General features: G+C 39.2%; 1 protein-coding gene across 1 annotated transcript in view; it reads right to left on the bottom strand.

Annotated features, from left to right (window-relative positions):
• The window catches only part of LOC145980288 (uncharacterized), a 55,857-nt gene that overhangs the window by 19,193 nt on the left and 22,637 nt on the right, over positions 1-14,027 (bottom strand). Inside the window, exon 2 of the mRNA XM_083113301.1 lies at positions 1,916-2,917. Coding sequence (XP_082969427.1) covers positions 1,916-2,904 — 989 coding nt within the window. The 5' untranslated portion in view covers positions 2,905-2,917. The remainder of the gene's footprint in view (positions 1-1,915; positions 2,918-14,027) is intronic.

Below are 14,027 nucleotides of genomic sequence, written 5' to 3' on the forward strand. Positions count from 1 at the left end.
GCCGACAGTGAAATTCGGTGGAGGTGGGGTGACAGTGTGGGCATGTTTTTCCTGGAAGGGGCTTGGACCCCTCGTTGCTTTGCACGGTACTGTCACAGCACATCATTATGTTGACATTTTACAAACGTTCATGATGCCTACCATCGAAGAACAGTTTGCGGATGATGATTGTGTGTTTGAACACGACAATGTGCCCATCCACACTTTGGGCCGTGTGGGACAGTGGTTTCAAGAGAACATCGTCCCACTTATGGCCTGGCCTGCGCAAAGCCCCGAATTGAATCCCATTGAACATCTCCGAGATGTTTTGGAACGACTACTTCGTACCAGACCATGCCGGCCAACATCCACTGCTCTTCTCATCTCTGCACTCTGCGAAGATTGGGCCGCCATTCCCCAAGATACCTTTCGCCAACTGATTGCCAGTATTCCTGCGAGAGTGGAGGCTGTCATCAAGGCTATGGGTGGCCCCACACGGTATTGACTGCCAGTGCATCTGATAGAGGATGCTTTGAACTTCACGCCCTAATTCCAGTGAGTGTCCGGATATTTTTGATCGCAGAGTATATCTCGCAGGATTGCAATTTACGAGCAAATGAAATGCTGAACTGGTGACAGTCTTTGATGTCTCGGGGGAAAACAACTTTTTCATTAAATTGTTTTAAAATTATTCGGTTGTTTCCATTGGAAATCCTCCTTGCATATTTTAATTGAATGTGTATGTGGTATCATTTGGCACCTTCAATTTTTAACCTGAAACTAACAAATTTAATGGTCATTTGTTCCCATTTTTTAGGACATTCTATAGGTCATATACCTATATTTTTTAGGTTATCAACTTCCGCTCCCTAGTAATGAGTGTAAACACTTTTCTTACTGACCCGTGTACACTGGATTGAAGTAGTTACTTTTCCACAAAACAATCTATAAATGGTTTGGCAGCAAATGAACAGCCACAGAGGTGCACCTAGTGGCACACAATAAAACAATGCATGCTGAAAATGTGCCACACAACAGGTTCCCAAGCGGATGGTGGCAGTGGCCACTGAAATCAACCAAACAGCACCAATCAATGCCAACACATTCAAACATTGAAGTACTGTGTATACATTGGATTTTGAAAAGTTACACTGATCAAAATGCTTCATATTTCACATGTTACAATGGAAAAGCAATGAGCAGAAATGTATGTTTGTCATATATCAGTAAACCAGTTTCAACAAAGAGAAAATGATTCCTGAAAGATGAAGCAGCATGAAGGAATTCGTGAAAAATTGATGCATTTTTTAAATGAATTGGGATAACCTTCAATTATACAAACCCTTCTTTGCCAGATTACTGAGGTAAGACAGCACAATACTCTTTCACAACTGAATGCACCTGACTGGCACCTGATACAACAGATTGATTGCACTATCCTCTACAGTGCAAAAAATGCTCAAATGCTGACTGAGCAGTTTTACATTTTCTCTGCAAAAGGAAAGTTTCACACCGTTACAGTAATTTTACATTTAGGTCAGGCATGTTACGTTGCCACGGATGGAATTTTCATGTTTCTCTTGAGTTTATGTGAGTTACACACACATACACAGGCCACATTTTCTGACAAACTATCTCGGTTACAGCTTTACCAAGATAAGAGAAAGCGAGAGAAACCAAATGACTGTGCACATTAGTTTGCTAGTGTGCAGGGGCATTCCTATCTTGGATCTTGAAAGAAATTTTACTCTGCATAAAATATCAAAATTCAATGATAAAAGCAACAATTTTTGACAGCTCATCCCCCAGATTTCATACGAATAGAATATCGCACTGAAGTTCCAAACTGAATATAATACAGCAAATTTACAGTTACCCAACATGCAACAAATCTATGGTCAGCTAACTGGTGTATTTTTAATCTGAGACTACTTACTTGATGTTCTTGTTGACCGTGACAGTTGCTGTTTTGTTAATCTCCATGGTCCTATTTGTTTTGAAGAACTTTTTGTTTGGATCAACAGGTGGGTTGTCAGGAACTTGAGTTGTAGTTTTACGTAGTGGTGTTTGCCTTGAAGTCTTCAAGAAAGGTTTTTCAGGGGCATCTATTTTGAATAAGTCTCTCTGTGTTGTTGGCGATACACTCTTGTGGTTATCAACGGAATAAGATTCGTAGATGCTTTGTTCTTTCGCATGAAAGTTCTTACGGACACCATTCTGGTTAGGCTTTGTTTTGGCCTCAGGCTTCTTAACAGCTGTGGGGGAAATTTTTGGAACTTTTGGCCTTTTCAGGCCATGCATTAAACCTGGGAATATCGACACTGGTTTCTTGCGCTTCGGATTGGTGTTGGAAGTGCTACGTTTGCGTTTCTGTTGAATTGCCGGTTGTCTGTCGAGAGCTGCAAAGTCAATCTTTCTCTGGGGAAACTTGTGCTTCGATTCAGGGAAAAGAACTCTTGCGCTACTCCTGTAGAACTTGTCTGCTGGCATTCCAGGGTCTTCCGGTGGAGAAACTTCTTGATCGCTGGAACTTTTAGAGGCTGAGAGTTTTGAAAAGCGATGAGCAAGTTCTGCAGAGTTGCTGACAAAGCGACTGAGCCTCGGTGACCTTCTAGGTGTCACTTCTTTGTACAGAACTTTAAAAGGAGTCAACAAAACCTGACTTCCAGGATTCTTCACTGGAGTTTCGGCTACACAGTCTGGAGATGGAGGAGCTGGACTGTATCGGTCTGGAGACGACGAAAGCAAAAGAGGAGACATGCTGCATGTCTTTCCGGGAGTCTGTACTTCACAATCGGTGTCATCACCATAGTGTATCATGTCGTGGTCTACCCTGCCATTCCCTGTCAATAACCCTTCCATGATTAACGACATCTCACGGTTCTGCTCAGCTGAACCAGCCAGAATTTCAGCAACTGCTGCCATGACACAGCAACTGCTGCAAATAAAAAAATAAAAAAAAATAATGCTATACTGTATCACACCTTCATGAGATGGCATTACGTTTTTCCACATATCCCATCTCCCTGTCCTGCATTCCGGCTGTAAAATTAGTTCCTTTCAGTGTCACTAACTAGGTGGATTGATTTAAATTGAGATTTGATTTTTTTTAAATCACTTAAAAGAAACAATTTATACAATAATGTACGTATGTAGAAGTCAGAATAACTTTTGGTGAAAGTACATTAATCTCGTAATCATTGAATGGTGTTTATTAAGCTCTAAGATTGGAAAAGCAACTATTGCCAACTTTTTAAGAAACATTTGTGCACAATTAGCAAAATAGGTAACTCACGATATGGTTAATTCATGTGAAATCACCGGAACAGGTTGGGTAAAAGTTCGGTATATCGGAGACACATTAAAATCGGATATTTTGTGTTTCGCATGGTTCGTACTTACCAACTGTGTATTGCAGAACAGTTCAAAGTGCCATTATGCTTTTTACACGAAAACAAATATAATTTTTCACATACAGTGATTTTTTTTTACTCACTTCTTCGCTTCCGGAACACACAATATGGCGGGCACATCTTGACTCACGTTGTGGGTATGCAGTGTTTCAACCTTCTTCACTGAAAAATACCTACTATCGAGTTAGTCACCGGTGGAAATTATACATTATACACGGGTAGCTGACGGATAGCCCCACGAACCATTGACGGATAACTCCACGAACCATTCACGGATAGCTCCACGAACCATTATGCACGGTAGCTGACGGATAGCCCCACGAACCATTTCCATCAGGTTAGGTTAGGTTTGGTTTGGTTGGGTTAGGCAAGCATAATAATAATAATAAAAAAAAGGGAGTTTGAAACACTGACAGTGGGTTACGACATCGAACGTGCGGAGCATGCAGTTCACGTACGGGAAGCATGGCAATTGTGCGTCGGTGGGATATTTCTCTTGAAAAATATACGATTTGCCGGTCAAATAGATTCCACGATGAAAGAAAATACCTCCACGAACGTTGGAAAGCTTGGAGAAACTAATTTCCGTAAGTAGTTTCTTCTGTAAAAATGAAGAAATGTGTCTCCAATATAACGAACTGTTACCATAGTATTTATTAATTACATCATGCAAATGGGATGGCAAGTCCATTAGAAGCTATTACGAATGAAAAAGTGAGTAGGGCAGAGGTTTGTTTGAACAGGTTAAGACATGCAAGCGGAGTACCATTAGTGGAAAAAAGCCGTGAAAGCTTCCTCAGATTTTATAATATAATATGTACCCATTGTAGTTATAGTATGCACTAGCAGTAACTTACCAAGTTATGCAAACTTATCAAATAATATTAACTCAATCTCTTCCAAGAATGTACTTGATTCGAATTCGAACCAAGCGAATGCATAAAGTGGTGCGCGGCAGCTGGAAAATTTCCCGCTAAAGTTCTCTGCTTTTATAGTTTTTGTACAGCGCTGTGCAAAGAGAATGGGGATTATTCTCTTTGGTGCTGTGTATCGTGAGGTTCGACAGGATAGGAAATAAATGCTAAACTGAACACCATTAATGAACTATAGTGAACACTGATCAGTGGCGCTACCACAGGGGGTATTAACTCCCCAACTTTCGACGGAAATCAATTCTAGGGGATAAAGGAGTGACAAACATTGAAGAAAAAATTGCAAGACTAGCATAATCTTTAAGAGCAGCAGGACAAAGGATACTTTTAAGAGGGAATTACTTTTCACGTATTTCTTGCATTTTTTTCCTTCCAGATGGCCAAGGGTACCTGCAAGAAGGGGGCACAGAAGTACAATGCACATTTCCACTCATTTTTTTTTTACAACAATTTTAAAAACTACACCTTGGAAAAATGACCCTTGCAAGTTCTCGCGTTTCTCTGCGTCCAGTTCAGGCCCGTAGCCAGGAATTCTTAGTAAGGGGGGCGAAGTGAATCCTAGAGGGGGCAAATTTTTAATATATTGTGTTGCATTGGCACATATAGCAGGGTCAGAGGCGTGGCGTGCATGTAGCCGGTGTTACCGCAGGTAACAGCAAAATGTAAAGAATTAAAAAGTTGTTTAAATAAAATTACAACATTGTTAAATATGTTAATGAACACCGTTGTCGTAGAGTAGATATTGCCTAGGACATTTTTTCTGCAGCCGACGGAAGCGAAGAGGGAGGCCGTTCCGCTACCGTGAAGAGGAAACAAGGGAGAAGAGGGCGCCAATGCAAGGAAAGAGCGGGGAAGGACTTTGGGACATAGTGTGCTATGGGGCTATTCATATGCCTGTTAAGGGGCCCTGTTGCCGTTCAGACCTACCGGATCAGCCAGTGTTGTCACATCGGATTGGCAGAAAAGAGCTAAATCCCGCCTAAAATAGGAAACCATTTCTGTGAAGCAACTAGATTTGTTTGTTTGATTTGGTGTTTTAAGTCCACTTTATGCACAGCAAGGCTAATTGGGACTGGACCTACAGTTTAAAGTGGGATCCGAACCACTATATGCCTCCACCGGGTATCGAACCCGGGACCCCTTGATTACACGACAACGACGTTACCACTGCGCCATCGGGGAGGCCTCTGTGAAGCAACTAGAGGTAGACTGCAAAGCCAAGGGGATTGAACTACAACTGAGACCAGTTAGGTAATAGACGAAAATATACTTCCTTGGTGTGATTTGTGATTTGGACAAAGCTTGCTCCAAAATACTAAGTTGGCAACAACAGTAGTACGTAGGTTACAACTGGGCTTCCCTTCCACAAAGGAGCGGAAGTCTGTCGCCTGCTCAGTGCTCACCACACAAACGACAAACTGACCCGAAAAAAGTGTGCATCTTCTTATTCCCCTTCGCACCTCATTACAAAGAAACAAGAGACAGAGGTCCACCACGTTCATTGGATTTTCATGGTAACTGTCTCATGAGTTGTAGTTCTTTCCAGGAGTGTTTGTGGCTAAATCACTGTGCTGATTGCAAAACAAGAACGAAATGAACAAATATCTAGCTCGAAAACATGTTTTCTTTACTGGGGAGGGGGGGGGGGCAACGTCTAGCAGGCATAATTGTCGTACTGATAGCCGATAACACTTTTGAAAAAGTCACGCCACGCCACTGAGCAGGGTACAGAGGGGCACTTGCCCCTCCTTCAAAAGTGATAATTGAAAGGAAAGGGAAGATATCTTGAAACTCTAATGAACAAAACAATTTCGAGCAACATCAAATAACATAGGGTGACCAGATATTTGTTGACCAAAGAGAGTATAGTCTATAGGTTGAAGGTGCGCATGCACAAAACATAAAAAGAAAATGAAAATAAGAGTGGCTATTTGTTATTGCTTCTATTATAGCCCCTATAAAATAGGCCTATACTCTACAGAGTCAAATTACTTATGGGTCTAGCAGTGGCGTGGCGTGGATTTTTAAAAGTGTTACCGGTTATCAGTAGGACATTTAAGGGAGACTTGGGCGCCTCCCCACCTCATGCCCCCCCCCCCCCAATGTCTTCCAAGTAGTTCATATAATATTAATCTGGTACGTATGCAATTCAATACTAGATTTTGGTAAAGTTATTAATCAGGGGAAAAAAAATGTTGACATAAGGACTAAAGTGAAATCGCAAACATTGGTTGTTGACACAATAATACGTAATTTGATATAGGATGAACCCGCCACCTCGGAACTCGGAGCAAGCTTCATTAATTAATTGACAATGCCCGAAAACAACATAAAGACGAAAGACACCAGTCACAAAACTCCCATTGCACAGTCCCTCCCACAAAACCGTTGTTTACTTTTGTAACACGTGAAGCACCCTCCTTGCCCCCTCCCCTCTCAGCATCGGCCCTTCCCCAATATTTCCTTCGGAACCTGCAAGAAGTCCATTTCTACTAATGTTGCCATCTTAGTTATTTTGAAACCAGATTTGCCCAAATCGCGAAACTTTTCGTTTCAAATAAGACGCATGTAGAGTAGATGTAGTCTTCATCATAGGCGTAGCTACGGAGTGTGCCGGGTGTGCCTAGGCACACCCTAATGGGCTGCTTTATCAAAGAGAATTAAATACAGATATTTCAATAAGAGAGAAAATAAGCGGCAGTTTGTAAGAAGTTGAAAATGTCATTACTTGGTAAAAATGTGTGCATTATTGCTGATGAAACGAGTGTCTATAGATTTAAATTTTTTGATGTCATTGGAGAAAGAAGATATTTACTGCATTCTACTCTGTACTGCAGCGCCCTTCTTCTATACCTGTCACAAGCTGCACGTGTGAGAGAGCTTTCTCCAAGCTTAGCCAAGTTAAAACTAAATTAAGAGCAACTCGGAAGCAGGTTAGATTGGAAGCCCTGCTCTTACTATTTGTGGAACAGGAAAAAGCTTAGTCTATTGATGTAAATGAAGTTGATGAGTTTAAGAACATTGTACCTTTTGACAGACGTCTCTTGTTATAGATGACGTGTATTTTGATGTATTTGTTTGTAACATTTATAAACATTTTGTGTGTGTGTGATTTCTATACAATTTGATTTTTTTCTACTACATATATTCAGAAATTTTCAACACTGTCATTTAGTGAATTTATATTCCTTTACAAACATCAGTGCAGTTAAAGAGCCAAATGATTGTGTTGCAAAATATACTATTATAAAGGTACAATACCTCATTTTTTTTTCTTTGTGCACACCCAAATATAAAGTTCTAGCTACGCCTATGGTCTTCATCTGTTTCCTAACTACTCCCACTCCCATGTTTCGCTAAATCCACTGAAATCTCATTTCTGACACCACTACTATTTCGTATATTTTACGTCCTTTGCTACCTTTAAGGCTTTCGCTTTATAGGATAATCGTGACGATGAGGATGCATGGTGAATTATTGAAATAAAATTATTATTTCTTTGTGTATGTAATTATTAATTTTTATAATTATGTAAGAAAAATAATAACAACGAACATTAAAATAACCATTTCTTGCTGAGGATTCGAACCTGCGACACCTGACACTTCAGAGCGTGCTAAGATAACAATCGGGAAATTATGCTTGTAAGTATTGTTTTCACCCAAAAACAGTTCTACCACCTCAAAAACATTGCTTCAATCCGAAATTATTGCATTCCTGCGACAACGTATGTCAATCTCAATCAGTATTATCAACAATTATCACAAATTCCTGTAACCGAAATAATATTATATGTGTGAAATATAGAATTTTAGGTTGACATTTTTAGGACAGCGGACCCCTTGACCATACCCATCCCTCTCCTCTCCTTCTCGCCCATGATGTCGAAGAAGGACAAAGAGGACTTTCATAAACGCTGATATTTAGTGTAAATACAAAATATCACTTGGTAGTTTGCTTTTGTCCCAGCGTGATTTGATTTTTTAAAATGTTGATTTGGCGATTTAAGTCCACTTCATGAACAGTAATGCTAATCGGGACAGTTTAAAGTTGGATCCGAACCCCTTGTGCCTCCACCGGGTATCGAACCCGGAATCCCTTGATGATAAGGCAGCGACGCTACCACTGCGCCATCATTCCCCAATGTGACTGGACACCTTCAGAGTAAGATAGACCCGATTAGGCGACTTAGCTCTTTTCTGACAATTGAATATGGCAACACTGGTATGTTTCCAGTAAGGATCACAGGCAACTGCGCCGGCTAAACAGGCATGCCAAAAACCTGCCTCCTCCTCCCGCGGTCAGTCTTTGCCGCAACGCGAAGTCTTCCTTGCTTGGGCTCAGGGCCCTTTCCTCATGTTGCCTGTGGAGGGTACCGGATCAGTCCTCCTCTTCGCTTTTGTCGGTGTCAGAAAAAATGTCAGTCTGCAATGTTTACTTTACGACAATATTACCAGTTTATGTACGTAATAATATTTTAAGATGGGTTCTTCAATTCTTTATATTTTGGTGTTACCTGCGGTAACAGCAGCTTCATGCACGCCACGCCTCTGGTCTAATGTAATTAGCTAATTACAAATACTTACTCACCAATGGCACCATCGTTCATACTTCTGGGATGATTTAAATCGTCCTTTATTGCCAGTCCAAACTCTTCACAGGTCATGACCACATTGAATTTCATTTTCATTACTTGTTCGAGTGTTGACACTAGGAGTGTACTTTTTTCCTCTCGCCGATAAGTTTTAGTAACACTGAAGAGTCTTTCACAACCAACATTTGTACCAGGCAGAGTAAACAAGAATTTTATAAGAGGCACAATCACTTTTAAATTTGACCCAGCCTGTACTAAATCTTTGCACACTGACCTCCACTTACACATCATTGATTCTTTTCTTCCCCCCCCCCCCCAATCTTCAAGATGTTTTTCAAGGGCTTTTGAAATTACACAGTAAGTTTCAGAAATATCATTATTATGGATCAGCCAATACCAGTGGTATCGGTATCGGAAAGTATCGGTGGAAATCAGCTACCGATACCAGCTGATACTTTCCAACATTTTGGTCTTTCACGCGGTCCGCAAAAATCCCACGCAACTTCTTGACAGTCTAATTATCCTAGAAATTATGCAAAATTAAAACTTCCTTTTTATTTTACACTAATTTTGCACGAAAAACTATATTTTGTGACTACATAATATCTATTTTAATATTCTAATTCAATTCTTGAATATTCTAAAGCAATTTTCTTGGTATGTTGATGCATATAATTGGAGGAGAATATTTACACACCAATATTGATCAATATTTTGAACAAATTTTAATTATTGCAATTTTCAAGTATCGGTATCGGTGGGAATTGTTAAGAGTATCGGCATCTTTATCGGTATCGGTTCAAAGTGGTATCGGCTCAGCCCTAATCATTATCATTAAATTCCAATGAATTTGAAATTGTTTTGCTTGTTGATGAAATATGACTCTTGATATTGTTCATAGGAAATTCTTGAGTCAAGGAGTAAATACTTCAGTTTGTTGACATCTTGACGTTTTCCGTTCTGTGATTTTTACGCGTAAAATAATGAATGAAATTAAATAGCAAGGAAAAGAGTATATGTGGGGATTTTTCCAAATTGAAAAGAGTATAGAGTATATGAACCTCTAAAAGAGTATGTCTGGTCACCCTAAATAACAATATTTTGATAATGACTTTTCGGACTACCAAAGAATACAAAGATAAAGTTTAACATAAATAGGCTAATCTGGACTGTATCTACTTTATATTTACAGGTCAATAATGTTAATAGACGATTAATATGTATCAACAGCTTTGGCTTCTCTGCAGAACTGATTAAAAAGTCCTTTATAAATCGTGCTTCATAATGTTTCCCTCTAGTTTCCAGTATACAAGATTTTTACGCACAAAGCAATCTAACAATTATCCAACAACACAATTGTCTTGTGTTATGCAAGAAAAATCGAATTAATTAAATAATAATAGTTACATATTATCCACACTTTGATCAATTGTGTAAAAATTTGTAATACTTTTTTTTTGTAGGCCTACTTGCTAAAACATTAAAACATGGGTCCCTTATACTCCACCACGAATTCTATTTGCTTCAAATGAAAGACTCTTGCATCACTACAGACAATGTTTACCTACTGGTTACGTTAATCATTTTGCAAAATATTGTGATGTTGAAATACATGTGTTTGACACCCGACAAACAAATAGGAATTCCTTGATTGATCAATGACTTCTTGGATTACAGTGTCATCAATCATTAATATTTCATATCAAGTTTTATAGAGGGAAATGTTGTATCCTTTTTATATTATGAAAAAAAATACCTTCCTTAATGACTATGGTACGAAAACGAACGATATTAGGGCCTCCTTCGCCTTAACCCATTTCCACGGCACGAGGTCTCTGGGTCGCTTATCGCCACCATTTTTTGAGCAGAAGCGTACAAACCCCAAATATCAGGGTTTTTGTATGCTGATACTAATTTCTGCCAGTCACACAATGGCTTAAGATATATGAATAAAATTAGGAGAATCCACTCCACAGAAGAAGAGTTGACATAATTATTTGTCAAAAAATTAGGTTGTGCCTGAGGTACTTTAACAGACAACGTCTGCTACAGACACAATGTAATATTATAAATATAATAAAATAAATATAAAAAAAAGATTTTCAATTGTATTTATTTCACTGTAGCTTGTTTCTACTTGTCATTTTCTTGAACTTATATTCATAGGGTGCCACCTGATAACACCGACAACTTTCACAGTGTGTACAGGACATCAACACAAGCAACTTTTCTCAGTCACTATTTGCTTGTTTAATTCTTCTTTCGATGTATGGCATCTTCTGTCCATAATGTATGCATTCCCATTGATAGCTTCGCAGTTGCAAATGTCATTTATTTCTATACTGCCGTTTAAAATTCTGAGAGCAATGGAAACGATATCATGCAAACAGTCAGGGTTAAAACTTAACTTTCTCTTTATAAAATGGATATTATAACACACACCTAGGTTGCTTATCATATTTGATGCGTTTGCGTAGAGAAATGATTCATAAGATTTGAAATTGATATTTACACTCCATAAGATGCTTAGTGTAACCCGTATCAAACTACAAATTTTATCGCTTTCTAACCGAAATAATAAATGTAAAGCACTATCACATTTTCATCGTGTTTAATAATAATTTGAGCCAGTAAGCTGTCCTACATCTTTCACTAGCCGACCTCCATGGTGGGATGGTTACATAACACATTACGAAGCCAGGGATTCCAGGTTCGAGCCTGGGCATGAGTGTTCTTTGTGAGCAGAGGCGAAACCACAAATTTTTATCTGTAGAGGGGGTCAAGTACCAGGGTAGTGGTAGTAATAATAGTAGCATTAAAAGACGTTATTATCGTCGTAAATCATGCAAAGGGAACAGAAGTTGGTGCTAAAGCATTTGTGTTTGAACAAATGATTTCAAATATTTTTTCAACTAGTTCAATTTCATATTAGCTAATAATGAAAAACAAGCACACAAGCTGTATTTTTGAAAGACAGAATATGCATGACGAACATTATTCTTTTTGTACACATGATACGTATAACTTTCATATAACATATATTTTACATGCAACATAGAGCGACGTAAAATAAGAAATACATATGCAACATGTTAATGCTAAATTGTATTTGTGTACGTATTCAAAGTTTCTTTAAAATATATATATTATTTAAATACATTACATGATCAATTCATGCCGGCCCCTGTGGCGGAGTGGTTAGCACATCGCGCTACGATGCTAGGGATCCCAGGTTCGAATCCTGGCCTGAGCATGGATATTTGTGAGTGTCCATTCATCAATTTCATCATATCATCCCCATCTTCGCAAATTAGCCAAAAGTGGCACAAAAGGCGAAGTAAAATAAATCAAATCACAAAAAAATCACATGATCAATTCATCCACCAAATTGTCTCTCAAATGTTCATGCATTTAAGCAGCAACAATCTGAAGTATATATCTGGCCTTACTTCTCTTTCGGGTAATTTAGAATGCATTACAGAAAAGAATCATATTGGGATCGAAGCGAGCAGGAAAATCTTTAGATCCAAATATTTGCAAACTGAAAACAATATTGATTTAATAGAGTGCAAATAATTCCACGGGGTGCCATGGGATCTCTTTAACATTTATTTTTCATTTAGATCGTTTTGGTCCCCATGACTGACTCCCCCCCCCCCCAGATATGGCTCTGAACTTGGACTATAAGAATAGCAGATACTGAAATTGCGAGCAAAGAGAGCAAGAAAAGATTACGAAATGTACTTTTATTTGCATAAAATTTGAAATCGAGGGGGCCCCTCTGAGCCCTCTGAAAGTGCCTTTAGCCGTCTGGAAGAAAAATGCAAGAAACACTTGAAAACTAATTCCATCTTGAGTATCCATTTGTCCTGCTATTCTTAGATTCTGCTAGTCATGTTTCTTTACTTCAATGTTTGCCCCCCCCCTAGATTGGACTTCAGTCCAATGCCTCTGCCCCCTGCCCCTCTGTAGTTGCAGCACTGTTTGTGTGTGTCTCTTCATCAATTTCACGTTATCACTCATTGTCACGATTAGCTGGATGTGGCAGAAAAGCAACGCTAAGTTCTAACTGTTCTAGATACTGAAAATTGCGAAAACATTTCCCGAAGTCTGAATCTGGAAGGGAATTTTTTCCCCCATCCTGATACAACATTATACGGAATCCCACACACCTTCATAAATCACAAAAACAATAAATGTCTTTGTTATGTTACTAGAGTAATACAGGATATAATTGTAAAGATTAGTGAGAATTCCAGGTAGGAATGTGTTCTGAATTTTTCACAGGGGGGGCAAAGCAGGCGCTCAGGGGGGCAGTTGCCCCCTGCCCCCCTCTAGCTACGGGTCTGGTCCAGTTTAAGAGGGAGGTGGAGTTTGGCGAAGGTCGCCGTGAAAAGTGCTTAAATTTAACATGGGCTTTTTTGCATTTTGTTGAATATAACGTTTTAGGACAAAAATTTGCCGGAAAACACTCAGTAGATGTGAACTTACTTTATGAAACTTTGAGTACATGACACATTTATGCAATTTCAGTTCGATAAATGTGCACAAATTCCATTATTTTTTTTCAATTTCCCATAAGGAAATACGTAAATAAGCACAGAATGGTTATAGGATTTGTGGGTAGCACCAACGAAAATGGCCATTATGATGCATACTAACGTAATGCTCAATCCTTCTATGACTAAGCTAGGGAGGGCTTTTCTTTCAAAAGTCACTTGCACAGCCCAAAATGATTGTTTAAAAATGTCATGTATTATCGATGGCGAAAGATACGGCCGCTTCAGCCGAATTTCATTCATGATAGTTCGCCACTTGGCCACTAGATGTCTCTGTTCGAAAATTGCCCCAGGCTGACGGGAGGGCTAGTTCGTGCGGGTGTTTTAATTCTCTGCACAGCTGGGTTCCGTCCCCTCGTCAGAAGGTCCCGTAGCTGTCACAGCTTGATTTATTGCCTCTTTCCCAGGCAAGAAACCAAGAAAGCAGGAAGGCCATGAGTTTGTGTATGTTTGAGTGTAGAGAAGCAGAGCATATTTACCGTGAATTGCAACCAGTGACACAGTAACTTTATCTCGACCCCTATATAATTTAGTTCTGGATTTTAAGGTG

The sequence above is a fragment of the Lepisma saccharinum genome, chromosome 27 (assembly GCF_977018435.1).
Source record: "Lepisma saccharinum chromosome 27, izLepSacc3.1, whole genome shotgun sequence".
Lineage (NCBI taxonomy): Eukaryota > Metazoa > Arthropoda > Insecta > Zygentoma > Lepismatidae > Lepisma > Lepisma saccharinum.